At 42.3% G+C, this 26,726-nt stretch overlaps 4 protein-coding genes across 6 annotated transcripts in view; 2 read left to right on the top strand and 2 right to left on the bottom strand.

Annotated features, from left to right (window-relative positions):
- The window catches only part of fancm (FA complementation group M), a 68,963-nt gene extending 65,477 nt beyond the window's left edge, over positions 1 to 3,486 (bottom strand). The window contains exons 1-4 of the mRNA XM_049595400.1: positions 2,713 to 3,486; positions 2,463 to 2,635; positions 1,011 to 1,088; positions 753 to 911 (exon numbers count right to left, since the gene is read on the bottom strand). Coding sequence (XP_049451357.1) covers positions 753 to 911; positions 1,011 to 1,088; positions 2,463 to 2,635; positions 2,713 to 3,415 — 1,113 coding nt within the window. The 5' untranslated portion in view covers positions 3,416 to 3,486. The remainder of the gene's footprint in view (positions 1 to 752; positions 912 to 1,010; positions 1,089 to 2,462; positions 2,636 to 2,712) is intronic.
- A 238-nt stretch (positions 3,487 to 3,724) lies between these two features.
- iqcc (IQ motif containing C) lies at positions 3,725 to 7,245 on the top strand. 2 transcript variants are annotated; one of them, XR_007450854.1, is made up of 5 exons: positions 3,725 to 3,822; positions 4,200 to 4,343; positions 4,416 to 4,752; positions 5,845 to 6,139; positions 7,094 to 7,180. XR_007450854.1 is itself a non-coding variant. In XM_049595436.1 (5 exons), exons 1-5 carry the CDS (start codon positions 3,781 to 3,783, stop codon positions 7,139 to 7,141), a joined length of 693 nt encoding a protein of 230 aa, XP_049451393.1. In that variant the 5' UTR covers positions 3,725 to 3,780; the 3' UTR covers positions 7,142 to 7,245. The 2 variants fall into 2 exon arrangements, 1 of the variants encoding a protein (XP_049451393.1); XM_049595436.1 differs by having other exon boundaries at positions 5,845 to 5,966; positions 7,094 to 7,245.
- A 592-nt stretch (positions 7,246 to 7,837) lies between these two features.
- dcdc2b (doublecortin domain containing 2B) lies at positions 7,838 to 19,187 on the top strand. Of its 2 annotated transcripts, none has more exons than XM_049595420.1 (15): positions 7,838 to 8,046; positions 8,225 to 8,519; positions 8,684 to 8,735; positions 11,413 to 11,483; positions 15,386 to 15,517; positions 15,623 to 15,757; positions 15,913 to 15,952; positions 16,086 to 16,151; positions 16,317 to 16,485; positions 17,822 to 17,931; positions 18,067 to 18,135; positions 18,466 to 18,537; positions 18,661 to 18,735; positions 18,870 to 18,947; positions 19,054 to 19,187. In XM_049595420.1, exons 2-15 carry the CDS (start codon positions 8,236 to 8,238, stop codon positions 19,114 to 19,116), a joined length of 1,416 nt encoding a protein of 471 aa, XP_049451377.1. In that variant the 5' UTR covers positions 7,838 to 8,046; positions 8,225 to 8,235; the 3' UTR covers positions 19,117 to 19,187. The 2 variants fall into 2 exon arrangements, with proteins under 2 accessions (XP_049451377.1, XP_049451375.1); XM_049595418.1 differs by having other exon boundaries at positions 8,219 to 8,519.
- Positions 19,188 to 20,808: 1,621 nt separating this feature from the next.
- Positions 20,809 to 25,617, bottom strand: tmem234 (transmembrane protein 234). The gene is made up of 5 exons (XM_049595442.1): positions 25,478 to 25,617; positions 24,956 to 25,107; positions 24,789 to 24,855; positions 22,439 to 22,531; positions 20,809 to 22,098 (listed from the first exon to the last, which is right to left on the bottom strand). Exons 1-5 carry the CDS (start codon positions 25,488 to 25,490, stop codon positions 21,986 to 21,988), a joined length of 438 nt encoding a protein of 145 aa, XP_049451399.1. The 5' UTR covers positions 25,491 to 25,617; the 3' UTR covers positions 20,809 to 21,985.
- Positions 25,618 to 26,726: the final 1,109 nt, after the last annotated feature.

The raw sequence follows: 26,726 nt of genomic DNA, 5'->3' as shown, positions 1-26,726 counted from the left end.
TAGTCTAAGTTCAGCTAAATTAGTCATTAGTGAACATCCCTAATTACAAACACTCCAAAAAGAATCAGAGAGGAGCGGAGAAAGGACACGACGAAGACCTGACACAACTACTGTACAACAGGTCTGAAATCTCAAATGCAGATGTCACATTCCAGCTGTCCAGCCGCTTGAGACAGATGAAGTGTAGCTGCACATTTACAGTACAGTACACACAGACAGTGAGCCAACACGTGACAAGGAGCGAGAGAAACAGCCTGCAGGGTCCCTTGATAATCGAGAACCATTACATCCACCAGCTCTCAAAGCCAGACCACCGAGTGTGACAGGAAGTTGCTTTCAAGACAAATCAATCAGTGTAATATTAACTGAGCCAGCAGAACCACACAGGCAGAGTGAAGACGTGATGCTGAGTCAAGGTTTACAGTTGAGGATCTTTTTCCTAACAGAAGCAGACAGTGGCCACAAGGTGGCAGCAAAGCACCAGAAATAAACAAAAGCTCTGTGACGATGAAATCAAAACAAACATGACTGACGGGAATATAAAACCAACTTGTGTCTAAGTTTAAATGTGTTTGTCTGTTTTCTGATGTGAATCAGACAGTGAAAACATAACAGACAAAAGATGATGATGCTTATAGATCCCCGTTCAATAGTTTTAACTCTTAGCACTCTGTGAACAGTGTCATGTGATGAGTGTCAGAAACATACAACAGCCTGTCTTTCCACAACAGAAGGTAATTGCTCGTGCCTACCTCCAGGTAGCGCGCCTGGTAAGCAGACAGGACCTCTCCCACAGGAACCACCACCTTCTCCACGCTGCGCTGGTGGGAATGGGCCCGGATGTCTGGGCTCTCCTCTGAACGCAGCTCAATGTGGGAGATGAGCAAATTAGAGATCACCACCTGCACCGCCTGACGGGAAGAAGAGATAATTTAATTGAGAATTTTTGTTATTAGGTCAGAGAGAGAGAATAATTATTAATAAACACAGATATGGTGATTTGTTCTTACCTTTGCATCTCCTCCTGGAGTTGCACTAAGGGCCAGGACGCGGAACTGAAGAGTCTGGCTGCCGAGCTGTCGGATCACCTGAGCAACAGAGAGAGGAGGAGAGAGTGTGGGACATTAGAGCTTATATCTGACAAACTAAAAGTCCAAGAATGTGAACCTGAAGAGGCAACCCCACCTTGGAAATAGAAGTGAGCGATTAAAATCCTCTATTATAGTGTATCACGACGTGTATTTAAATTATTATCCAGTACATTTTCTGCTAAAAAAAAAAAAAAAAGTTTATGGGTAAACTACCCAGAAGGAAGTGTTCATTTTTAGCCAGTTCAATTGATTTAAACAACTTCCTGAAAATTCCTTCATGACATTAAAGCAAACATCCTGTAAAACTTCCCTGAGCAGCCCTGCTCATTGATTTGCAACATTGCCCACAGTGGTTGTAGCGCACTCATAAATATTATAGGGATAATTCCCTTGGTATACAGCAATTTGTCACCCAATATTACTAGGAAATAAAAGTGAATGAAGTTTCACACTGCCAACTCAAAGATGCTTTGACTGTTTCTGTATTTCCGTAACCGCTTATCCTGTTGGGGGTCATCGGCTGACACATAGAGACAGTCAATCATTCACTGTCACATTCATACCTACGGGCCTTTTAGGGTACCAATTAACCTGCATGTCTTTGGACAGTGGGAGGAAGCTGGAGCAGCCAGAGAAAACCCACACGTGTGGAGAACATGCACACATAGAAGGGCTCCCCCATCGTGGATTTGACTGTTCCAAATCATAATATAGTTCTACCTACAGGGTGTGAACATCCAGTGATGCACAAAGTTGCTCTCTAAGTATAACAAAGGTGTCTAAAGGTATCAGACACTTAAATCCCCCCCCCCCCCCCCGCAAATTAAAGCATTGCAGGTAAATATAAACGTTAGTATACATGTGGTCCTGTACAGGAGTAGATGTTGTGTAGAATATGGTTATTAGAGTAAGGTGAATCTACACTTTGCCTACAGGTAAGAGCAAATACACAGTAAAAACACAGCATTAGGTTCAGTTAGGTGTAAAGACTTCTAACATCAGAAATGTGAGCTTTCACACAGGAAATCTTGGCTCGTTTTTACGCCAGTGATAATGTTTGTGGCAATTAAAACCTCACATATTCAAATTTAAGACCGTTTAATATTTAGGCTAAATATCTACAAAATTGAATTCAAGACTTTTTTAAGGACCTGCAGCAGACACCAATAACCACAGCCTCTGTTTTCTGCAGCAGACTTCTTGTAACCACCTTTCAAGTTTATAAGAGTGAGTGTTACTTAGTGAGGAAATCTTTTGGGTGGATTATCAGAATTTAACTTGGCAAGTAACATGTAAATACTGTCAGCAGCATTCCTGAGTGAAGTAAATTGAATGGCAGAAGCTGTGATCATTAGTGACAGGTTGGTGTACCTGACAATAGGCATGGTTGCCCAGCGCCTTGTGGGCTTCATCGATCACCACACACTTGACCTGCTGGGCAGGGCAGGTGTCTCTGGACAGATCGTTCACCATGACCTGGGGGGTGAGGAAGAAGACGCGCTTGGTCCTCCATATCTCCTGTCTCTGCTTTGCTGCTGTGGTGCCTGTGGAAAAGGAGACTTGTTAAGAGAGGCTAAAAGACAAAGATGGGTGTCAGGGGGTTTTGTGTCATGACTGTTACCCGTCAGCTCGGCCATGTGTGCCTGTGGGATCCCCATCACTTTATAGCAGGCCTCGATCTGTTGTGCCACCAGAGGTTTGGTGGGAGCCATGAATACAATCTTCCCCGATGGATACCAGCGGTAGAAGTTGTACATCACCACAGAGGCTATGAAAGTCTTCCCCAGGCCAGTGGGAAGACACACCAGTGTGTTTTGAAACAGGGCAGCCTCTGATATCTTCAGCTGGTACTCCCTGATGGGATAGTTGGTGGGGTAAATCCATACCTTAGCAGAGGAGCTGTCAAAGCCAGGGAAGTCTGGGTATGATTGCCCACCTGACGGGACGGGAGAGAGGGCAGTGCTCTCTGTTGCTACAGGGTTGTCATTTTGGAAAGAGTTTGCATCACCAAGTTGCAGGTTCTGTTCGGCTTCATAGACAGCAACTATCATCAAATCATCGTCGTCATCTTCATCTTCATACGCAGGCTCATCTGTCCTCACCGAGCTCTCTGTTGTGGATGTGGACCCCTGACCTACCCGAGCCCACAGAGGATTTTGAGGAGGGTGTGCTGTAGCTAACGCTACCTGTGCGGCGTTGCTCGGGGTTGTTTTGCGCCGTCCAGCGGCTTTCTTGCCATCTTTTTTCGGTTGTGCGACTTTGCTTTGAGAGACGGGTGCTCCCCAAGTCTGAAACAAAGTCCTCTGATTAGTGCCACTACTCATTTTCACTCGTTGTGGCGGAAAACTTTGAGAAAAAGTCTCGTATGACGAGCAGCAACATTGCAAACTGAGCACCCCGGAATACAAATACGGGGTCACTTCCGTTCACCCCTTACCAAAATAAAACCATATACATAACAACGGTTTTACTCAAGAGTAATTTCTGTCATTAAAATACATTTTCAAGTAAAACAAAAAATCAGCTTGTTGTTGGCGTAAATATATCAAGCTTAAAGCTAACCGAGCACACGTACGTTGGCTACATTTAACACGGATGCTTTTACTTTGTTAGCGTGACACCGGAACAACATCAAAAGTTTGAGTTCCTCTCCCGCTCTACGAGACGATGCTGTCATGTTACCATAGCAATGGACAGAAGCAAATGGGAGCATATACTCACCTGTTTTCAGGTAATTACGTTAAGTAATTAGCCTACTCTCAAACTGTAAAGCACCAACTTGCGCTTTTATACCTACAATGATTCATTCGTGCTGTTAGCTGCTTTTGCTAACTTCCGGTAAACGGCTACTAACCCTAGCTACCGGTGTTAGCATAAAGCTAGCTTGTAGCTCTAGATAGATAGATACATAGATAACGTTACATAGGTAGATATATACTTTATTACTCATAGGGATAGACAATTTAAGAATAAAAACATAAGAATAAAACCACAGTAGTGAAATGATAGTCTACTCCCATGACTACTACAGTAGACATGCTTATAATGGTAGTGCACGTTTAGCAGGTTGTCACTTTCCATACATCTATGGACTCCTGTCGTCTGCAGGCTTCTGCACGTGGATACCTGGTGAGAAACGAAATCCGTCGTGCACGAGAAGACTTTGAGGACATCGTGACAGACATTGATGGAGGCTTGACCCATGTAGAGTGGAGGCAGGGGGTTATTCCCATCCCTCGCTTCACAGACCCTGTAAGTAACTGAAACTACTGTGAGAGTGAGTTCATCAGCTTCTTCTCATGCTTTTTGCTCATGCATCCTCAGGAAAGCCCATTTCTACGACTCAGCAGCTCTGCCAGCAAACCTCCAAACCCACGACTGGATGTCAGTGCCAGCCACCACAGTCCATCATCATCATCCTCAGCACCCTTATCAGAGAACAGAGGAGATCATCCTGTCCTGTTGGAGAGGACAGAAGCAGAGAGAGATGATTCACAAACCAAAGGGCAGGCCTCTCTTTCTCAGTACTGTTTCCACAGCAGCAGTGTTAGAGGGGATGGAGAGGGACAGAGAGAAAGCACAATGGAGGAGAAAGATGGAGACTCTACTACCGTCTGGAGCAGTTTGGAGCTGGACGTGAGCTATGGTCACTCTCACAAAGGTGAGACTTGTGCACGTAACAGTAGTTGTTCCCTGCACATTTTTTGTATTGAATGAGATGAGAGATTGAAGAGATTACTTACTGTGCATGTCTCCTCCATATACCACATTGATTTGCAACGGAGGTACAATGGTGCATCTTTTGTGGGGCTTCAATTGGAGCTGCAAGGATTAATCGATTAGTTGCCAACTAAAAAATGTATTGCCAAATTATTTTATCATTAATGCATCAGTTCAGGTTTTTTTTTTTTCAAGAAAAAAGGTCACAATTCTCTGATTCCAGCTTCTTAGATGTAAATATATTGCTGGTTTCTTTATCCCTCAATGATGGTAATCTGAATATCTTTGGGTTGCAGACAGTACAAGACATCTGAGAATGTCATGTTGGGCTTTAGGAAACACTGATGGACATTTTTCACCATTTTTAGACATTTCATAGACAGACAACAAATCAATTAATCAAGAAAATAATCAACAGATTTATCAGCAATGAAAATAATTGCTAGTTGCAGCTCTCAGCTCTCACCATCTCAGTTTACAGGAGCTCAAGTAGCTGCTTTCAATTACTTTTTGTTTTTAATTTTCAGGTTTTCTTTTTTGAATTTGCGATTTTCAACAATATGATACTGAAGAGCAGAATCAAAGTAGCTGGAAATAGCAAATGTTTTGGCACTTTTCCTTGAGAACTGACTTAATTATTAATCAATTAACAATATTGGTAAAAAAAAAAAAAAAAAATTGAATAGATTCATTGTTGAGGCACTTATCTTGTTGTGGAAGCACTGCAAACGGCTGTGGTTTGTTTAAAATAGAATTAGAAGTCAATGGGTCGACATTATAATTAGTTTTAGTTATTTAAAACACTGACCTGCTTCAACGTTTTAATATAACTTCAAGAAAATTGTCTAAATGGGAGCGATATCATTGCATACAAGTTGATTCATCTCACCACATTTGAAGGTTTTTCACTTAAAAATAAGCAAAAGAAAATAAAAATCTGACGATGGTGTAAAACACATGTCGCACCTTTTTGGTTGCCTCTTGTAGTGTAGATGCCTTATCTATCATTTTGAATTTGTCATCCCTCCTGTAGGTCCTCAGCAGTACGGCTTGGCTCAGGAGGTGCCCTGTACCCCAGAGGCCTTGCGTCTCCATAGAAACACCCTGACCATGGAGCTGGTTTGGCTCCAGCAGGCCATTGAAAGCAGGAAGAAGGTGAGGCAGAGGAAGGGAGAGATGTAGTGTTTCCCTGCATTTATTTAGCTTTGGCAGTCTCCCACTGGAAGAAAATTGCCTCTGCTGCAAGACTGAATTTATTGAGTGACCTCAAGAATAAGCCAGTACAGTGAGTTCACGCTGCAGCAGTTCTGGAAAGAAATACCTACATTGTAAGTATCCGTACCTGAATAATAACTATGGTGCATTTGCAGCAGCTACCTATTAAAGACAATCACCATGTCCTGAAAGCAGCACAGATACTGAAGCTATGCACATGATTCAGCCTGTTTTTTTCCTACAATCTTACCTGCGTTATTAAGTGCACACATCTGTAATACTACTTACAGTATTTAACTGCCTGCACCCTTCGCACTCAGACTGTGCACCAATTGAATCCCATAAATTACCTTTAACAACATGAATGTCGTCATGAGTCCCACATCACAGTTTCCATGAAGCACTCTGCAGCTCCACAGGGTGCCAAGGTGCCAAGATGTGCACAGAGAACACTTAATGGTAACAGCAACTGAACTCAGAGCAAGGTTATTAAACTTAACTGAAATGAAACTAAAAAAGTAAAAAAAAAACATGTTAGTTAACTGAAATAGAAATAATGTACATTAACCAAAAACTGTATTGTGTACATGGAAAACTAACTAAAATAAAATATAAATATACAGGTGACGTATCAAATTCGTCAACACAACAAGCAGGGGGAGGCATTGGTGCATATTAAGACTGGGATGTCTACATGACTGTGTGTTATTTGCCTTCACAAGGTGTTGTGCTTGTATGTAATACCTATTCTGAACTTCTTAAATCTTGCCAAATCTTCCCAAATACCCCCATATAATTTTAAAAAAATGACTGAAACCAAGAAAAACTAAACTAAAATTTAACATTTAAAATGAGCAAACCCAGTCTGGAAACTAACTAAAACTAAACTGAACTGAAAACAAAAATTAAAAAGGAAATCGAAACTAATAGAAAATACAAAACTACAGTAACTCTGACTCAGAGGAAGCCGAATTTACTCATGCATGTGACTTAAGCTCACCTAATGTATAACTAGGCAGAAAATTAACATTAAACTGTTGTTTTCCCTTCTGTCTCCTCCTCTGCAGTACTTGTCACTGAAGGACAGGCTGAGTGTTTCCCGACAGCAGACGTAATCTGAACTGGACCAGACAACTGAAGTCACTCAAGTAGCGTCTTAATATTTTATACAGAAACACAGTAAATAAATTGCAGTCTGTGGTTTTGAGCACGTGTTGGATGAAATATGTACATTGTGTATTTAAAAGAAATAAATGTTATTTTTCTAAAAAGTCGTCTCTCTGCTGTTGTCGCCACTTACTTCACATAATAACACAAACTGTATTTGGCACAGGTAGTTACTGTCGTGTAGGAAGAAGGTTCATTCAGAGAGATGAAGTGAAGGGTCCTTGGCTCTAAACAAGTTTGTATTGTGACTCATAGAAGCTCAGATTTCCCATTTGGATCACAATGAATGAGCTCTCACTCATCACATTCTACAATTCACATGACTTTCTCCTGTTAAGCTTCTGTTGTCTTTTAATGTCAATAAAGAACACCCACAGAAAAGTTTTTAAAGCCAAAAAATAAATGTGTTTAAAGGTCACTTTTGAGAAATTTCAGTACTGGTTTTATTACCTACTGGTTCCTGCACTTGCCAGGTGATGTTAATATAAATGACATATTTGGCAATTATTTTTTGGGTGGAAATACAAACAACTGGGTGCAGAGGTTATCTTATTGATTCAGCCTACAACACAGCGACCCAGCCCATTCTCTCCTCCTCTGTCTGTCCCTTTTGTTGTGGTTGCTGCCGATGGTTTGGCCCACAAAGCCAGTCATTGCTGGCCACGCTGCCATAGCAACTAGGAAATACTCACCACCGTCAGTGGAGTAGTGTGTGAATGTGTGTGTTAAGGGGGGATAGAGAGAGCAGAACGTGGTGAGTGGGAGTCCAGACAGACCACAACAACAGAAGGGACCAATTTTTCACCTTTGCCTTGAGTTCTACGATTTCCTCGCTTCGTCTTCCAGCAGCTGTGTGAGTGACTCAACAGTCTGTGTGTATCATAGATTTGTATTTGTGTTTGGCTGTTGAAGAAGTGTGAATGTATCTGGTGTGTTAAGATGGTCTGTAAATGCTACTCTAGGTTTAGAGAGTGTTGTATGTGGACTCAAAAACACTTGGCTTTTTAAAAATGTGTCTGTGACAGCAACAGCTGGCTCAGAGATGGCTGCCAGCACCGCGGCCACAACTCTCCTGCCTCCAGTGAAGAGCGTGGTGGTGTATAGGAATGGAGACCCTTTCTACAATGGACGGAGGTTCGTGGTCAACCAGCGACAGGTCGCCACCATGGAGGCCTTTCTGACTGAGGTGACCCTGAGCATCGGGGCTCCGCTCGCCGTCAGGACTCTGTACACCCCAAGGCAGGGCCACAGGGTCACAGACCTGCAGGACCTTCAGACAGGAGCCCAGTATGTTGCTGCTGGCTTTGAAAAGTTCAAGAAGCTGGAGTGAGTACAAAACACATTCACTGTGCTGATACTGGGGATCATGTTAATGATTTAATAGGTGGTTTTCTGTATCTAACATGAAAGTAAATGAATCCTGACAGGTTTTGATGCTTGGAAAAGAGATGTTGATACTGGAGGATTTGTCTTTATCATATCTGTTGTAGTTACCTGAACGCAAGAACAAAAAAGCAGCCTGCTGCCCGTGAAGAAACCCAGGTAGGCTTTTATTTTGTCATGTGGACAGCTTGCTTTTAAAGGTCCTGTGTGTAAGATTTAGAGAGATTTAGTGACATCTAGTGGTGAGGATGGCAGATTGCAACCAGCTGGAACTACTCCCGCTTAGATTTCTTTCACTTTTCATAGTTCAGGAGGTTTTTAGTGGGAGCCGAATTCTCCACAGAGGTCTCTTCCTCTCCAAAATAAATGGACCAGGTGATTTAAAACTGTGAAAACATTAAATAAAGTAGTTTCACGTTAAAATCAGTGTTTCTCCGATGATGTCCTGCATGTCGTAGATGGCCCACGAGCCCAGCGTCTGCTAATGCAACCCGGTCTGACTAAGTTCGGCACTTGGTCAGTGACTTGCATCGTCAGACTATGGTAAAAAAAAAAAGCTGTCCTTTAATGTTGGCATGATATGTAGCCGGTCGCCGTTATACTTAAGCGGCGCTCAGCAGCGTCAGGGAAACGCGACGGGACAAGAACGAAAGTTAAAGCGGTGAGTCCAAGTAGGGCAGGTGGCAAAGGCGCTGGATGGGTCCGGCAAACACTGACTTTCACCCGGGAGAGCGGTATTTGCATCCCATAAGATTCTAAAGCTAAACCATGTTCTGTTTTTTCCTAAACCTAACCACGTGCGTTAGTTGTTGGGGGGAAAAAAAGGTCAATTCGCGGTGTTGTACCGACATAGTGCGTTTATTTTGAAAGAGACTGTATGTAAACGGTAAATTTCCTGTGAAAACAGAAGTGTATTTTGAAAGAAGACAATGTATGTAACAGGTAGAACATCACAGAACCTCAACAACCAACGCACACAGGGTCCCTTTCACATCGTGTCTGGACATGGAAGGTCTGTGACCAAACGTTGATATGTGACAAGGGCGGAACGAAAATGTGTTGGCTAATGTATGCTCACTGTTAGCTTAAGCTTAACTTAAGCTCCAGACGTTCAGGAGGTTTTTACCAGGAGCCAAATTATCCACAGGGGTCTCTTCCTCAAACTGAAACAAACGAAACAAACTGACCTGGTGATTTAAACCGGTAAAAACACTGAATAAACCAGTTTCACGTTAAAAAAATCTGTGTTTTTCTGTCACTGCTCATAATGGAGGGGCTACAAAAACACAAATGGCCCCATATACATCCAGTGTTAGGTTTGTTTGTTTTGGGCCACTGTAGAAACATGGCGGTGCAACATGGTGATCTCTATGGTCGAGGACCCTCTCCCCATGTAGATATAATAAAAGTTTTTTCAGGTGATTATACACAAAAGAAAACATACTTATTAAATTCAATGTCTGCCTTTATATCCTCCTAAATCCTCCACACTGGACCTTTAAGGCCAACAGCACAGTCCATCACTGATTAATCCCAGTCTAACCAGGAGGAATGCACCACCTGGCTGCACTCTACTCATATCAACTTGATCCATTTGAACTCCTGCCAAATCAAATATGAAAATGACCACAGGATTTTCCATTACCTGGACAAGCTCATATTTGCCTATAAGTGTGACAACACACTGTTATGCTAGCATTAGTTAGATTAGGGCTACCCTTTGTGATTTCCTTCTCATTGATGTCACTGGTTGTCATGTAAATTACCATATACAATGGGCTAATGATTGTGCTGTCTGTCAACCAGTCACTGCGGCCTTGCGGGGCGCCCTTTCAAGGGTCCCGTGTGACATTAGATTCAGTAGTTACAGCTGGATATCACCAGAGATCAGAACTTCCTTAAAATTCTCTGAATGAATCTTTCCTCTTGAGCTTGTTTGCATCACTGGCGCAGTGATGATGTTGATGGTGGTAGTATTACACAGGTAGAATCTCTCTTAACATTCACACGACACTTATTTCAAACACACACACAGAGCTACTCATGCTTACAAGTGCTGACTTTGTATCTGAACCAGCTGGCAGGGATGACCGCTTGGTTTTTCAGACGCAGAGTGTGCTCTCAGTCTTAAGCCATCAGTTTTACTTCTCTGAAAAACATAAAAGGAGCGGAGAGTGATTGTGTGTGCCTTGGGTTTCTGCCATTTGGAAAGCACGGGTCTTTGGTTTTAAAGTCTTACATGCCTGTGTTGTGGTTGCTGAGGAGCAATGCAGGAAGTGTGTCCCTGTGTGAGTTGTGTTTGATCCCGCTGCTAAAACAAAGAGTTATGCTTCCACGCAGTGCTATCAGGGCTTTGTGCATGTCTCAACAGGCCCTAATGCCCATATTCACCGCTCCACACCTCCCTCTCTGCTCAGACACACTGTAAATGCATTAAACGTCCGACACTTCAAAGTAAAAACAATAAGGGAAGATTATCAATGTCTGGTTTCTTCTGAGTTGATTGATTCAGTCCAGCTACGTTATCAGAGGCAGACACGGATATTGGCTCCAGATTTCATTGATATGGGACGACGTGGGCTTCGAGAGGAGCCCGCAGATTGGACTCTTGGAGTGACGTTTGTTTCCTTGGCTGCGGCACTTGAGCTGACATGAGCAGAATAGCTAGTCGGTCATTACACAGTAAGGATAACTGTTCTCTCTGTGATGGATGGGCAGTGTAATTGATGTGCAGGACATGGGTGACGTAAAACTGATCTTCAATATCGCTGAGAAAATGACAGCATTATGATGTTTTGCTGTACCACGCATCTGATTTTCTGAGTGTCTTTTGCAGGTCAAAGTGACTCAGAGGCCAAATGTCTCAGCCAAGTGGAGGAAGTTTATACCCGTGCCGTGCATTATACAGTGAGTTGGACAAACTACAAACAAACACACACACACACACACACACACACACACACACACACACACACACACACACACACACACACACACTTATCCTTAGCTCATATTTTATCTATGATGACACTCTTTCAAGGAAATGGGTATCTTCTAAATTTATGGTGGTTTTAGTCTAACTACCCCTTTCTGGCTATGATGGCTGCACGAATCTGGGAATGGCAGTATCAACTGGTGGACTTGAGATGGAATATGGTATTAAAGGCCCTCAGAGGATGAATGGTTCTGACTTTGGTGATCCCCTCACTCCTCCTGTAGCACTTCCAGCAGGTTCAAAGCTTTCACATATCCTGTTTAACGTCTCATCCATACTACAGACGGGTAACAAATTCAAAGAAAAACCAACATTAAGTGTCTTAGGATGTTTTCACACTTGGTCTTTTTCAGCCCTCTAAACGGACTCAGAGCAGTGACTAAGCATTTAACCTGTGCCTTGTGAACACAAAGCGCTCCAGGTTCGCTTTGCTCCTTGCCATTGTATTTAGCCTTCTAGATCACATGCTGTTGCACTGGGGTGCTTGAAAAAAACAGACAAAACCATGTCAGCCTGTAATGCTTGCAAGGACGCAGGACGAGGAGTAGTTTGGTCCACGGAAGGTACTGCACATCTCCAGATGTGGAATGTAGAATACATCAAACAGCAACAGTCTACAGCACAGAAACACTAAGGTTTTCCTCCAATTTAAAGTTCATCTGAAAGTGAGGGGCTTCATAACCACACTGCAGTGCCACGTCAAAGTAAAAACAAAACTACAGTGCCCTCCAAAAGTATTGGAACAGTGAGTCCAATTCGTTTACTTTTGTTGTAGACTGAAAACATTTGGGTTTGACATCAAAAGATGAATATGAGACAAGAGATCAACATTTCAGCTTTTATTTCCAGGTATTTACATCTGGATCTGATACACAACTTAGAAGATAACATTATTTGTAATGGAACACAAAATTTTTAGGTGAGCAAAAGTATTGGAACATATAAACTTAAAATAGATTAAAGTGAATGAGACTTAATATTTAGTTGCAAATCCTTTGCTTTCAATAACTGCATCAAGCCTGTGACCCACTGACATCACCAAACTTTTGCATTCTTCTTTTGTGATGCTTTTCCAGGCTTTCACTGCAGCCTCTTTCAGTTGTTGTTTGTTTTGGGGGATTACTCCCTTCAGTCTCCTCTTCAGCAGGTAAAATGCATGCTCTATTGGGTTTAAGTCTGGAGACTGACTTGGCCAGTCTAAAACCTTCCACTTCTTGCCCCTGATGAATTCCTTTGTTGTTTTGGCAGTGTGTTTTGGGTCGTTATCTTGCTGCATGATGAAGGATCTCCCAATCAGTTTGGTTGCATCTTTCTTTAAATTAGCAGAAAAAATGTTTCTGTAGACTTCTGAGTTCATTTTGCTGCTGCCATCATGTGTTACATCATCAATGAAGATGAAAGAGCCCGTCCCAGAAGAAGCCATGCAAGCCCAAGCCATGACATTACCTCCACCGTGTTTCACAGATGAGCTTGTATGTTTGGGATCATGAGCAGATCCTTTCTTTCTCCAAACTTTCGCCGTCACTTTGGAAAAAGTTCATCTTTGTCTCATCAGTCCATAAAACTTTTTCCCAGAATGTTTGAGGCTCATCTCTGTACCTTTTGGCAAATTCCAGCCTGGCCTTCCTATTCTTCTTGCTAATGAGTGGTTTGCATCTTCTGGTGTAGCCTCTGTACTTTTGTTCATGACGTCTTCTGCGAACAGTAGATTGTGATACCTTCACTCCTGCCCTCTGGAGGTTGTTGCTGATGTCACTAACAGTTGTTTTAGGGTCTTTCTTTACAGCTCTCACAATGTCTCTGTCATCAACTGCTGATGTTTTCCTTGGTCTACCTGTTCGACGTCTGTTGCTTAGTACACCAGTGGTTTCTTTCTTCTTCAGGACATTCCAAATGGTTGTACTGGCTATGGCCAATGTTTGTGCAATGGCTCTGATTGATTGTCCATCTTCTCTCAGATTCACAATTGCTTCTTTTTCACCCATAGACAGCTCTCTGGTTTTCATGTTGGTTCCACCTCTAAATGCAGTCCACACAGGCGTACCTGAGCTCAGACATTCATTCATCATTCTTCATCTTCTAACCGCTTCATCCTCTTGAGGGTCATGGGGGGGCTGGAGCCTATCCCAGCTACATCGGGCGAGAGGCAGGGTACACCCTGGACAGGTCGCCAGACTATCGCAGGGCTGACACATAGAGACAAACAACCATTCACACTCACATTCACACCTATGGACAATTTAGAGTTACCAATTAACCTAGTCCCCAATCTGCATGTCTTTGGACTGTGGGAGGAAGCCGGAGTGCCCGGAGAGAACCCACACTGACACGGGGAGAACATGCAAACTCCGCACAGAAGGGCTCCCACGCCCTTCTAGGCTCCCACGCCCCCCCTCAGACATTCAGTGCTATTTATTGTTTGAATAATCAATGTAATTGGGAGACACCTGGGCAACAAAACACACCTGTCAGTGACATGTTCCAATACTTTTGCTCTCATGAAAAATGGGTGGGTTCAAACAAAAGGTGCTATCTTCTAAGTTGTGTATCAGATCCAGATGTAAATACCTGGAAATAAAAGCTGAAATGTTGATCTCTTGTCCCATATTCATCTTTTGATGTCAAACCCAAATATTTTTAGTCTACAACAAAAATAAAGGAATTGGCCTCACTGTTCCAATACTTTTGGAGGGCACTGTATGTCAATATATATTATATATAGGCTGTAGTGTGAACAGAAAGAGGACTAAGGCATTTTCTGGTAGTCCACTTTTGGTCCACTTTAAGAGGACTGAGTTCGGTTCATTTAAAAGGACCATATGTGAAAACATCCTTAGTAAGGTGTTGAGCCACAACATGCTGCCAGAACAGCTTCAATAGGCCTTGACACAGTATCCACAACTCTCTGGAACTCTGGATGATGGTCGTGAAGCGCTGTCTATGTCGGTCTAAGGTGTTATATTGGGTTGAGATCTGGTGACAAAGGTCAAAGGCCATAGCATAGGATTCACACCCTGTCATACTCATCAAACCATTCAGTGACCCCTCAAGACCCCTACAGATCGATTTGCATACATTTTGGTAGGAAATGCAGGATGAATTCCCCTCAGGATGAATTTTATTAATGCTGGTGAATCTCTGACTGTCAGCCTCACAACATTAGATCAAAGTTTTTATTTGTCCAGGGAAACAAAAAGGGGCTATTGTAAGAAAAAAAAACTAACTTTTGGAAGATACCCTCTTGATTTGTCTAGTCTTGCAGCTTTGGCTGAATTTTACAGTGTTAATACAGAACAAGATGTTCTTTGGATTTTGTTCCCATACACTGGAATAACATTAGGAAAGGATCTCCCCATGGTCAGTATAGACAGGAGGAACAATGACTGTGTCAGTGCACATATGAGCATGTATCATTAAGTATAATTTAAAAGAGAATTACAAAAAATTTAAAATGTGAAACTATCCTGTCTTCATTATTCTATTGTGCCAAGAAAAATCAAAAAATATTTTTTATTATTTAAATTGTAAAATTATGTACATTAACAGATTTAAACAGATAATATAAAAACTATAGGACTGTACTTAGAGATTTGAAAAATCTCAAAAAAAATCAGCAAATCAAAAAGAGGAATGAAAAATGTTCAAAACAACATAAAATAAATAATTCAATTAAATAAAAATCAGCAAAGATAACATAAATGTGCACATACTGAATAAAAGAGACATTAAATAGATCTAAATCTAAGAACAGGAACATAACTCAAGTAAGGCAGTCTAGAAACACTGATTTTCTGTAACCATCCTTCCTGTTCAGCGTTTTCCGTAACGGAGATCTCCTGTGTCCGCCATTCCGATTCATCATTCCTCGGAGCATGCAGCAGGACCTGGAGCAGATCCTGAGTCTGGTCACAGAGAAGGTCAGCTTACGAACAGGAGCTGTGCGCAGGTCAGTGACAGTGACACACTCAGTGGAATACAAACAGAGGAAGGAGAGATCCGGTAAATACCCCCCCCCCCCCCCCCCCTCCCCCCGACCCCTGTGCTTCATCAGGTTGTGCTCTTTGGAAGGAGTGCCTGTGTCCTCAGCTGTGGAGCTGGAGACCGGCCGCTGCTATGTTGCCGTGGGAACCGAGAGGTTCAAGAAACTTCCATATGTGGAGCTGTTGGTTTCAAAAGCTGCTGAGAGGTATTGTTATGCAAGGTCCTCTGTAAGTGTAAAGATGTGTGTTTGTTTGCATCTGTGCTGGCTGTTCTGCTCTCTTAGATAAAATGATGGTTGTCAGACAAAACAAAACTGTGCACGTCATCTCCTACATCACAGTGCTTTTCTTTATCTTGTAGATATCACCCAGGAAAGAGAAGGCTGATGAGGAGAAATGAGGTACCTTCAGTTAATACTGTAATTCATTCACCCTAATTTAATGTCTTTAGTCTCAGAATTGTTGCTCTGCAGCCTACGGTTCATTTGCAGCATGAGGTGTGAGTGAAAGCTGTCTGGTCTGTGTTTCTCTCAGAACAGGAAAGCAGGAAGTGGTCCAGAGGACCAGTGCAGTGACTCAGCCCTCCTCGACTCTCCAGAGGTAAAAAACAATCCCCCACTGCCTTCACACCACAAGAGCTATATTGGGACTGTTAATTTGTTTGGTGTATACTGATTAACACATCCAGTGCACAAGGGAGACAGACTGTGCAGGGGGTATTTTTTGCCTATAAATGAAATTATATTGCATCCTGTGAACCTTCAGTCAGATGGTCGGAGGGTGAAGTCGACAGGAGATGAAGCGGCAGCTCCACAAGTCACGCAGCAGAGGAGCAGGAGAGGGGGAGGAGATGAGACCTCCGTGTTCTTCGCCAGGCCGGTTAAGATTCGCAACAACAGAGGACGACCAAGACCGCCACTCAGCAATGGATCTGGTTAGATACCCCAGACTTTATACATCTAATTTTAAATCTAACTTCCTCATATTCACCATGATTCACCACCACTGCCAGTTAAATATACAAATAACATTAACAAACAAACAAATAAAAAAAGATGCTAACTACACTTAGCATTCTGATTCAACTGCCGGTCACCAATTTTGGTACAGAATCATCTAAAGCTGGATTTTTACTTCTGTGTCGAATCGATGCCGAAGCCCATGAGCTGTGATGGAACCGAATTTAAAGCACTTCACAGATACCCTGCCGCCGACTAGTGTTTTGAAGGTGTAACTGCAGAGTGACACAGACACACCATCACAGGAGTATAAGGCCAAGTTTACACGAAAACGATCCACTGAAAACAGAATCGTTTCTCATTTTCAATTTGAATAAAGTTCCGCGTTTAGACAACAACATTTTGATAATTGCCGTGCACATGGATCTGCATAAATGACCAAAAACACTGCAGTATACATGCCAGGCCAGTAGTTGGCGGTGTGACGCTTACGCTTCCTTCTACAGAGCGGCGATGTATAAACAAACAAAATGGCAACCGCACAAACATTTGTCTGGATGGATAACGAGGTGGAGTTGCTACAGTAAATCTACACTATGATGGGGAAGCATTGATAAATTCAATAGGGCGAGCAGCATAAGCAGAGCTCGGGAGTCCGCCATTGTTGTTGTTGTGGTGGTCGACTGCCTCGCGCATGCCTAGTGACTGAAAGCATAATGTGCATGTGCGAAAAGTCTCCGTTTTCAGAGGAACTGCATATTGCAAGTTTACATGACAACGGAGACGGTGCCATTTCCAAAAAAATTGCACTGTGGAACCCGTTTTCAAAACGTTGTGTTTTCAGGCACCCAAAACGCCGTTGTCGTGTAAATGATCAGCCAAAACGCAACTAAAGTTTACCGTTTTCAGTCGAAATCGTTGTCGTATAAACAGGACCTAAATGCTTACAACGGCGTAGGCCACCTGCATAGGCTACGCACTCTGCATAGAGCCGATGCACAAGTATAAATCCTGCTTAAGTCTGTGTCTAACTGGAGCTCAAACAGCTTTTTCACTGGTCAATTTAGCTCTCGCGGCAGTGGTGGGCAGGGCAGAGGCCAGATCCAGAATTTCTCAATAAGGGGGAAAGAGCAGATGTGCTTGCGGCGCCTTTTTAGAGCTTCTCTTAATACGTTATGTGGGAAAGTCATGTTAGACAAAATATTAATCACAGCAGAGTATTTATTACTTCCTAAAATGTGTCTGGAGGGGGTCTTTAAAATTGGATTTTAATCATTTTCACAGCAGCTTTTTGATTTCTGTTTATCACAGTCCAGCCCAGCGTGTTTAAAAGAGCAGCACGGAAGAGAAGAGAAGAAGTACGAGGGGCCGAGGAGGTGCACGAGGATGAAAACACAGCTATAGAGCTTCCTGTTGACCAGGTTAGTGTTACCCAGTGTCCTTTCAGCCTTATAACCACGTACTTCTATTCTGTAATTACATATCACTTAAGGAGGTAAATGAATTGCTAAAAATACATGTTGAAAGCAGTGTAATCTGTCTCGTTTTCTATCCAGAGAGCTGCAGAAATAGTGGAGGATGAGGAATTAGACAACCAAAACGGCTCTCTGCACAACTCACAGCAGGTAGGCAGAAATCAAACAATTGTTTCATGTTCCATGTGAATCTGTTTGCTTCATAATGAGCAGAGCAATGAAGAAAACCTGTCTTTCATTTTAATTCACTCTGAAATACAGCACAGGGCTATTATTCTACATGGTGCACAAAAACTGAATGTATAATTCATTCAAAAAAAGACGAATCCATTCTGGTCTGGATGAGAAATTGATGTATTCATGCATTCTGGTGCTTGATTATAGTCTACACAATGAACAGTTTAAATATGAGTGATGAATATGTGATGCATATGATACTATATTCCACATGTGGAAAAATCCTTATCTGTTTTTCTCAAGAGACATGCACAAATTATAGAGAGTGAGCAGCACAATGGGAGAGAACACCCACACAAACACAATGGAAAGCAGGTACAGTATATATGTGAGTGGGTGGTTACATTTATATAATCATAACACAAATGTCTTAATATAAAAAGGTTCAATTTTTCTGTGTAAATGGATTCAGAATATGATATTTGTGTCCTGTAACAGGCTCTGTATTCTGAAGAAGATGGTGTGAAACAGACAGAGGGATCTGCCAGGACTGAGTCTGCTGCTGAGATACAGGTACAACACACACACACACACACACACACACACACACACACACACACACACACACACACACTACCAGCTGGTTATATGCAGTAGTACATGGACACAAAAATGTAGCCAGAATTCACTGTCTCTCATTTCAAAAGGAGCCTGAGCTGAGGCAGACAGCTTCAAAGTCGAGGCCTTTGTCATCCACCTCGCAGGGAAAGAACAGGGAAGAAAAGGCAAGTTTACCCACCTCTCAGTGTGTGACAGCTCTTATTCACCACAACCAGGCCTAATGAAAACGTGCTTCTTCTTTTACACTGTTTTAATAACGTGCTCCAACAGGACAGCCCACAGGACGGCCCGTCAATTACAGCAGAACAGAACCATCATCAGGAGGACTGCTGAATGACGAGCACAGATTCATCAAAGTGGTTTTAATACAGCCACAGGCGCAGCAGATGACCCAGCCGCTGCTTCTACAATGACCTACTGTATGTGGCTAAATGAATGTTTGATTAAAAGGTAGTCATGGATGGATTAATGGACGGACCTATCAGGCACAGACCCAGGGGCCCCCTGACTTTCACATGCAAAATGTCACCCAAATTAACACGTGCCAACCAGTAAGAGATTCAACGTGACCACCAAGAAACATAAAATGATTGCAAAGAAACATAAAATGACCACAAAAAGACTGAAAATGACCGCAGAGACACAAAATGACTTTAAAGAGATGCAAAGTGTCTACAAACAGCCCAAAAATGACTACGAAGAGCCTCAAAAAGACTACAAAGAGACTCAAAGTGTCTACACAGAGCCCTTAAATGACTACAAAGAGACTCAAAAATACCACGGAGAGACTCAGTGACTCAAAATGACCATAAAGAGACCCAAAGTTACCACAAAGAAACTGAAAGACTACAAAGAGACTCAAAATGACCATGAAGCCACACAAAATGACTACAAAGAGACACAAAATGACCACAAAGTCATAAAATGACCACAAGGAGACACAAAATGACCACAAAGAGACGTAAAATGACTAAGAAGAGACACAAATGACCACAGAGACTGAAAATGACTAGAGACAAAATAACCACAGACTCGAAATGACCATAAAGAGACTCAAAGTGACTACAAAGAGACACAAAATTACCACAAAGAAACTGAAAGACTACAAAGAGACTCAAAGTGACTAGGAAGCCACATAAAATGACCACAAAGAGACTGAAAATGACTACGAAGAGACTCAGAGAGGGGTAAAACAACCACAGACACACACAAAAACTGCAAGGAGACAAAACAGACCACAGAGACAAAACGACTACAGCGAGATGCATAACACCTGCGAAGAGACAAAAAAAGAGACACACAATGACTGTGAACAGGGGCAAAGCAACTACAAAGAGACTCAGAATGACTACAAAGAGACTTAACAACAACAGCAAGAGGCTAAACTAGAGTCTATGTAACTCATGTAGGACAGGTGGTGGGGCCTTCTGCATGTCTGTGCCCAGGGGCCCATTGCTTCCTAATCCGCCCATGTTGGTAGTACTTTAACTGTGGTGATGAGCCAAGTAACAGCATCTGTTTATGTTGTTTCTTTTAGAAAACTGTCAACAGTGTGAAGATGCTCAGACTAAATATGAACACACACTACAGGAGATGGACACACTATCATAAAAATACAACACACTACAATCCTGAACAGTTTGACACTATTCGCTTCCCAAAGTTAGCGTTGTTTTGTGCAGCTGTTTATGATAGTGTGCCCAGCCTGTGTTACAGGGATAATTCTGATGCAGATTACGTGTAGATGTTTAATGATGCAATTTACTCCATATACAATATGTACATAAGAAACATTATTTTTGGGACATTTTAAAATGTGATTTGTGACAGAGATCGTGACACAAGGAGTCATGTTTTGCCAACAGTTTATTGATATCAGCCGAATAGATGCAAAAATAAAAAGTCATCTGTACAGTGTTTTGTGTCAATTAAATACTGTGACAATAAAAATATATATTACTATGTACATTAATGTTATTTATGAAATCAGTGCAGATCTAGTCAGACTTCACACTTCTTTCTTTTTTTTTTTTTTTTTTTTTTTTTTTAACCTGGACCCTATTTTCCATGTTTTTGTGTCTAACTAATGGGAACAACAATTTCTGGGGCATTTTTTCCGAGATTCATGATCATTTTCTCAAAATGTCCCCGCTCTCTTTCTTTACTTTTGAGTTTATTTTTCTTGTCATGTTTAACTGTTTTCTTGCAACTTGCAGGACACTTCTTGCCAAGCTGCTCATCGCCTTTTTAGCACGTTTTTGAAAGAGACCAAACTAATTTGCTCAGGTTTCAAAGGTTTAAATGCTCGTGAAAAGTGTCTAAAAGGGTTAAACAAAAAGGATCTTAGAAGATTTTAGAAGAAAGGTCAGCCTCTGTAGGGATCCTTTCCATAATGTTGTCAGGCGCTTAAAATAACAATTCGAGCCAGTCAGTGGCAAAAACAAGCACTTTGAGTGAACGTACATTGACGGTATATAGTTGTCCATTAACATTAGATTGCAGCCTGTTTCGCCGCTGTCAGCTGCAGCCTTCACTCTCAATACTGGACTATTAAAAAATTGTTGTTCACATTTGTCAAACATGGCAAAATAAAGTCCAGGTTGAAAAAATACTAAAGTTCCTATTTAAGAAAGTAGCAGTGGTATATCTACCTCAGTAATATATCGTGTGTAGAAGGCAGCGGGGAAAACAAGTAAATGAAAAACAGCTTTATCCTCGAGCTAAACAGCCATTTGTCCTCTCCTCTCCTCTCCTCTGTTCTGCTCTTCCCCAAACACACCACAGTGGACAGAAGGCAGCCGCAGTAAAATGTCCCTGTAAAACCAGGAGGTTAGATCTAGCCGGTCCATTTCAAACGCCAGTCTTATTTGTATGTGGTCTCTATAGCCTTTATGCAGATGCCAGTCACATGGTGGGGCAGCAGGACGCTTAAAAGAAAAAGTTAACAACCACCAAGTTCTATTCAAGCGCCATAAATCTAGTCCAGCCTTGAGGTGAACCCTAGATGAACCCACTTCTCCTTCAACTTGGTGTAAGAGTTTGAGGACAGGTCTTTTGAAGCTCGCGTTCATTTAGGCACAATTCTCCCACCAGAAACATTGCTCTAAAGAGCTGCCGTCTGAATCTAAATTGCCCCCTCTGGTCCTTCCTTCCTCCCCTGCTAAGGAATCACTTGGAGGTACAGGAGAATTTGTTTCATTCTTCATCTCTGCGCAGTCTGGGTCATATTCTGCGCCCCGGTGTCTTTGCCATCAATGGAGCTTATAACACACAGAGTGATGCCAGCCATGGTGAGGAACATTCCTGCGACAGCCTCTGCACAGAGTGAGGAGTGTGGGGGAAGGTGTGAGAGAAAATGAAGGTTTAAAAAAAGCACATCTTAAAAAAGACACAACACAACCAGTACAGTATTTTTCAAGGAGAGGAGGAACGCAGAGGAGGGATTTAACTGCTCAACACAGACGTGGCGTTCCAGCCAAGTAATGTCGAGCAAAAATGACTTGTGTCTTGCTTATGTAACACTGCTGAATCAGTCCCTGAAATGTGTTCTGCACGACAATCGTCTGATCCTAAAGCTTTCAGTATCTCAGATTTGTCCTTGTGCGACTGCCCTGGTGCTGAGAAGCAAGCTGGTGTATGAAAAACAGTGACTTACGTTTGCCTCCGAACTCCTCACCCAGAAACTTGCCAGTGAGCAGGGTCCAGAGGAAGGTGAGAGAGTTGGCCACAGGAACAGCAAGCGATAACTCTGGATAAGAGAAGTGGTGAAAATGTGATACAATATTTTGCCAGAGGGAAGGTGGTCAAGGATCTGGCCAGTGCGGCTGAGAGGTGCAGTCAATGGCTATGGCTGAAGAGAAAGGATCCCATCTGGGCTCCTAGGTGACCACGGAGGAGCCAACCTTCTGACACACACCCAGGCCTGATCAGCCTGTGGTGGGCCTGCCTCAACGGAGGGTGAGGTGCACAACTGATGATATGTCGGGGGTCACTCTGCCAGGTGGTCACGGCCAAAAACAGCTATGCTCTGACCCAAAGTGTGGTGAAAATCCAGCGAGTGTAGCACCAAATCCTAAATGATGAATCTCTATGAAAAGCTGCGCATGTTCCCACAAGCAGGATCATGTCTTACATGGTGGTGTGGGGTCAGTGTAGAGCTCAAACAACTGGTCGATTAGTCGATCAACAGAGCTATTTTGATAATTAATTTATCATTCAAGTTATATTTCAGGCAAAAATGGTAAATATTAGCATGCGCCAGATCCTCAATGTAAAGATTTGCTGCTTTTTCTTGTCTTACATTATAGTACATTGAAAATCTTTGGGTTTTACGCTGTTGTTTGGACAAAAAAGCACTTTAAAAACACAAATTTTCACTATTTTCTGACACTTAAAGGATTAAAAGAGTCATAACCTGCAGATTAATCAATAATAAAAAAGGACTATTAGTTGCAGTCCTGCAGTATTTCACCTTTCGTGACATGTGCTCAATTTATTTTCCTAGAGGAGTGGGGCTGTACAGAATGTCTCTTTTTTTTAGATTTAAAGCTTCTATTGAGGTTTTTAAATGAAGCTTCGAATGCCGGTCATCGTATTTGATGATGTCATCACCCCAAGAGAAAGAAATAAAAAATTCAGAAACAAAATTCTCACAAAAGAAATTAACTTTCTTTTAAGAATAAATATGATTTATGCCCCATAAACACAGGTGAGTGCCTCCCTTTGTGTACGGCAAGCAGGAGGGAACAGTTTTTTTTGCAATGAAAATGTTGTAGCAGAATATTTCGTTAGATAAAAGCATGTTGTGATTTTGTTGTGGGAAGTAATTGCCTTTTCTCAAATAAATTTGGACTTTTAGTCTTTACAACCCTCTGTAGTTATTGGAAATATCGAAGAAAACACAGAGAAAAGCTGCACGGCCTTCAAATTTTGATTTAGATTTCAAATGTCAATATAATGAATGTAGCTTCAAAGCTCTGATGTATTTGCTACAGCCCTCCTTTACTTAACTCGATGACATTTAGCTGTCAAACACACAGCTTAAGTTTGAACAGTTCACTTCAACCATAGGTCTTTTTCAGCAAGACATTGTGGCATGACGTAGCAGGAAAAGCAGAGGTGTAAATAATGAAATAATGCTGGCTGAGTTCCATTTAGCTGCTTTAGTTTCAGGTATTGGTATCGTGTATGCTGACTCACTGTCACACAGTCACGGCTCAGTGTGACAATATCAAAGAACTGAGCCTTTGTTAATGTCATTAGTAACGCTTGTGCTTACCCGCTATGACAAATAATGTCATGCACATGAAGAGGTGTGATGCAGAATGGTTCTCTCTGACTTTAACATTAATGATATATTTTAGAGCAGTGGATCCCAACTGGTCCAGGGTCCAAATTTGTCCTTAGTTATTAGTTCAAGGTCCACAAGGTTTAATATATTCAACGTCATACTTATTGTCGAGCTAGTTTGCTGTCTCTGTTAAACAGCTGTCCCTTACTCACTCACTCTACAGCATAAAACAGCACTTCAAAATAAAAGCTTGTCCCAGAAATTCACTGTACTTCAAAAAAAAAAGGTGTGTAACATGTTCACGAGTCACTTGCTGTGACTCTACCAGTTGGAAACCACAGTTTTAGGGAGTTATGCAGCAGGTAGAGGTGACGTGTTAGTACTAGTTTATGAACATGTTTCTTAGTTTATCTCAACAAGATGGGACTTTCTAAAAATGCATCTCTGTCTGTCTGTAGCAGGAAAAGCACAGGTGTAACTAATAACATCAATGATGGCTGCATGATGACTGAATTATGATGAACGCATTACATTCATGGTAGCCACTTCCAGACTCACTGGGACTACTTACGTAATGGAACCACTGAGCTATCATTACTGTTATCAGCCACACCTGTGCTCTTTATGACATACCAAGGTGAAAAGGTCATTCTCCTCTATGAACGCCACCCTCAAAGAGTGTGTGAAGGTGTTAGTTTGAAAGTGTGTGCCTCACCTGTGGTGGAAAGTGTGTAATAGTACACCAAACAGCCACTCTGGTTCAGGAGAAATGGGACCAGGTACTATGGAGCAACACAAGGAAGAAGGTGCAATAAAACTTCAAGGCAAAAGTTAGATGGAAACGTGCACATTTGCAAACAAAGAACGTATCTCGGGGATTACCTTGAGGTTTAGAAACAGAAACTTGACCTCAGCCAGCACTTGTGAGACTCTGTTGCTGTGTTGCACATTTTCTATCCCCTCTGCGCCTCTCTTGAGGAAAGGGTTGGTGCAGCCCCACAGCACTGACACCAACAGGAGGCTCAGCAGCTCCACTGCAACACAGCACAACCACACACCATCACCCTGTCACTTCATGTCTACGCTTAGATATGCTACTAGTATTGCTAAACAGCTCATGTGTTTAACAATGAGCGAGCCACGGCCTGATAAAGACTGTTAAACACTGCAGTTAGCACCTGAGCTACAAACACCGGTGTTCATATTTAGCTAGCTTACTTCCTTAGCATTAGCGCTAACATGTCAGCTATATTTAGGCTAGTACTGTTTTATTTACGGCTAAAAAGGGAAGCGGATACTTAGAATTATATTCGGGTATACAGTCGGTCACAACATACAAACAACACTCGGAAAATGACATGATTTTAGAGGGTAAATTAGCTTGTTAGCTTGTTAGCCACTCACCTACGGTCACCATCGTAACATAAACAGTCACCGTCAAGTCGCGTTCAAGACTGCTCTTCAGCTCCGTTGTTGATGAACGTTATTTAAATGGCCGCATTAATAAACAGTATCAAACCTATTTAGTGATGTAAGTTTCCACGGCACCACACATGAATTAAGAAGCATCACAATACGGTCTTGTTCGTTAACTGCAATATTTTGCAACAATTTTTTGTCATCTTGAATACAGCTTTGGGATTTGTTAGTGTAGTAGTAACAAAAGGTGGCAGCAGAGGGCGCTATAACTAACAACAACTCAACACCATGTGGAGGATCATCACTGGAGGGAGAGAGGAAGAAAAGAGGGCGGAAGGGATAGATGGACAATGAAGAAATTGGATTTTGCTCTTGAAATGTTGTGGAAAAGACCCTGTCCATTTTTAAGGTGTTGTAGAAATAAACTTCCTAATTCTCAAAATTCTGACCTCTTGCTTTATTGTCAACAGCATTTACTTGTACTTCTACTTTCAAAACGTAAGTACATTTATTAATATCATAAAATTACTTTTGATACCTAAGTACAGTAGATATCAGATACTTAAAGACTTTTATCCATCCATTTTCATGTGCTTATCCAGGGCTGGGTCGCGGGGGCAGCAGGCAGAGTAAAGCACTCCAGACATCCCTCTCCCCAGCAACGCTTTCCAGCTCCTCCTGGAGGACCCCAAGGTGTTCCCAGGCCACATGAGATATGTAATCCCTCCAGCGAGTTCTGGGTCTTCCCCAGGGTCTCCTACCAGTGGGGCGTGCCTGGAACACCTCCAATGGGAGGCGCCCAGGAAGCATTCTGATCAGATTCCTGAACCACTTCAACTAACCCCTTTGAATATGAAGGAGCAGCGGTTCTACTTCAAGCTCACTCTGGATGTCCGAGCTCCTTACCCTATCTCTAGGGAACCTCATTTCGGCAGCTTGCGTCAGCGACCTCATTCTTTCGGTCACTACCCAGAGCTCATGATAGGTGAGGGTTGGGACGTAGATGGACCAGTAAATCAAAAGCTTCGCCTTCCAGCTCAGCTGCCTATTCACCATGACGGTCTGGCGAAGCGCCCGCTTCAATGCAGAAGCTACAGCAAACTGCCGATCCATCTCACGCTCCATTCGGCCCTCACTCATGAACAAGACCCCAAGATACTTGTACTCTTTCCCTTGAGGCAGTACCTGACTCCCAACCTGGAGGGGGCAATCCACCGTTTTCCGGCAGAAACCA

This window comes from Epinephelus fuscoguttatus, linkage group LG14 (assembly GCF_011397635.1).
Source record: "Epinephelus fuscoguttatus linkage group LG14, E.fuscoguttatus.final_Chr_v1".
In the NCBI taxonomy this organism is placed as follows: domain Eukaryota; kingdom Metazoa; phylum Chordata; class Actinopteri; order Perciformes; family Serranidae; genus Epinephelus; species Epinephelus fuscoguttatus.
This window is presented reverse-complemented; position numbering and strand designations above follow the sequence as displayed.

Coding starts and splice junctions, on each gene's coding strand:
- iqcc (XM_049595436.1), top strand. CDS start 3,781: ATGGACAGAAGCAAATGGGAGCATATACTCACCTGTTTTCAG. Junction 3,823..4,199: donor ATATACTCACCTGTTTTCAG/GTAATTACGTTA, acceptor TGTCGTCTGCAG/GCTTCTGCACGTGGATACCT. Junction 4,344..4,415: donor TCCCTCGCTTCACAGACCCT/GTAAGTAACTGA, acceptor ATGCATCCTCAG/GAAAGCCCATTTCTACGACT.
- dcdc2b (XM_049595420.1), top strand. CDS start 8,236: ATGGCTGCCAGCACCGCGGCCACAACTCTCCTGCCTCCAGTGAAGAGC. Junction 15,758..15,912: donor GTTTCAAAAGCTGCTGAGAG/GTATTGTTATGC, acceptor TTTATCTTGTAG/ATATCACCCAGGAAAGAGAA. Junction 18,136..18,465: donor CTCTGCACAACTCACAGCAG/GTAGGCAGAAAT, acceptor GTTTTTCTCAAG/AGACATGCACAAATTATAGA.
- tmem234 (XM_049595442.1), bottom strand. Junction 24,856..24,955: donor TTCTGTTTCTAAACCTCAAG/GTAATCCCCGAG, acceptor GTTGCTCCATAG/TACCTGGTCCCATTTCTCCT. Junction 22,532..24,788: donor TTACACACTTTCCACCACAG/GTGAGGCACACA, acceptor TCTCTTATCCAG/AGTTATCGCTTGCTGTTCCT.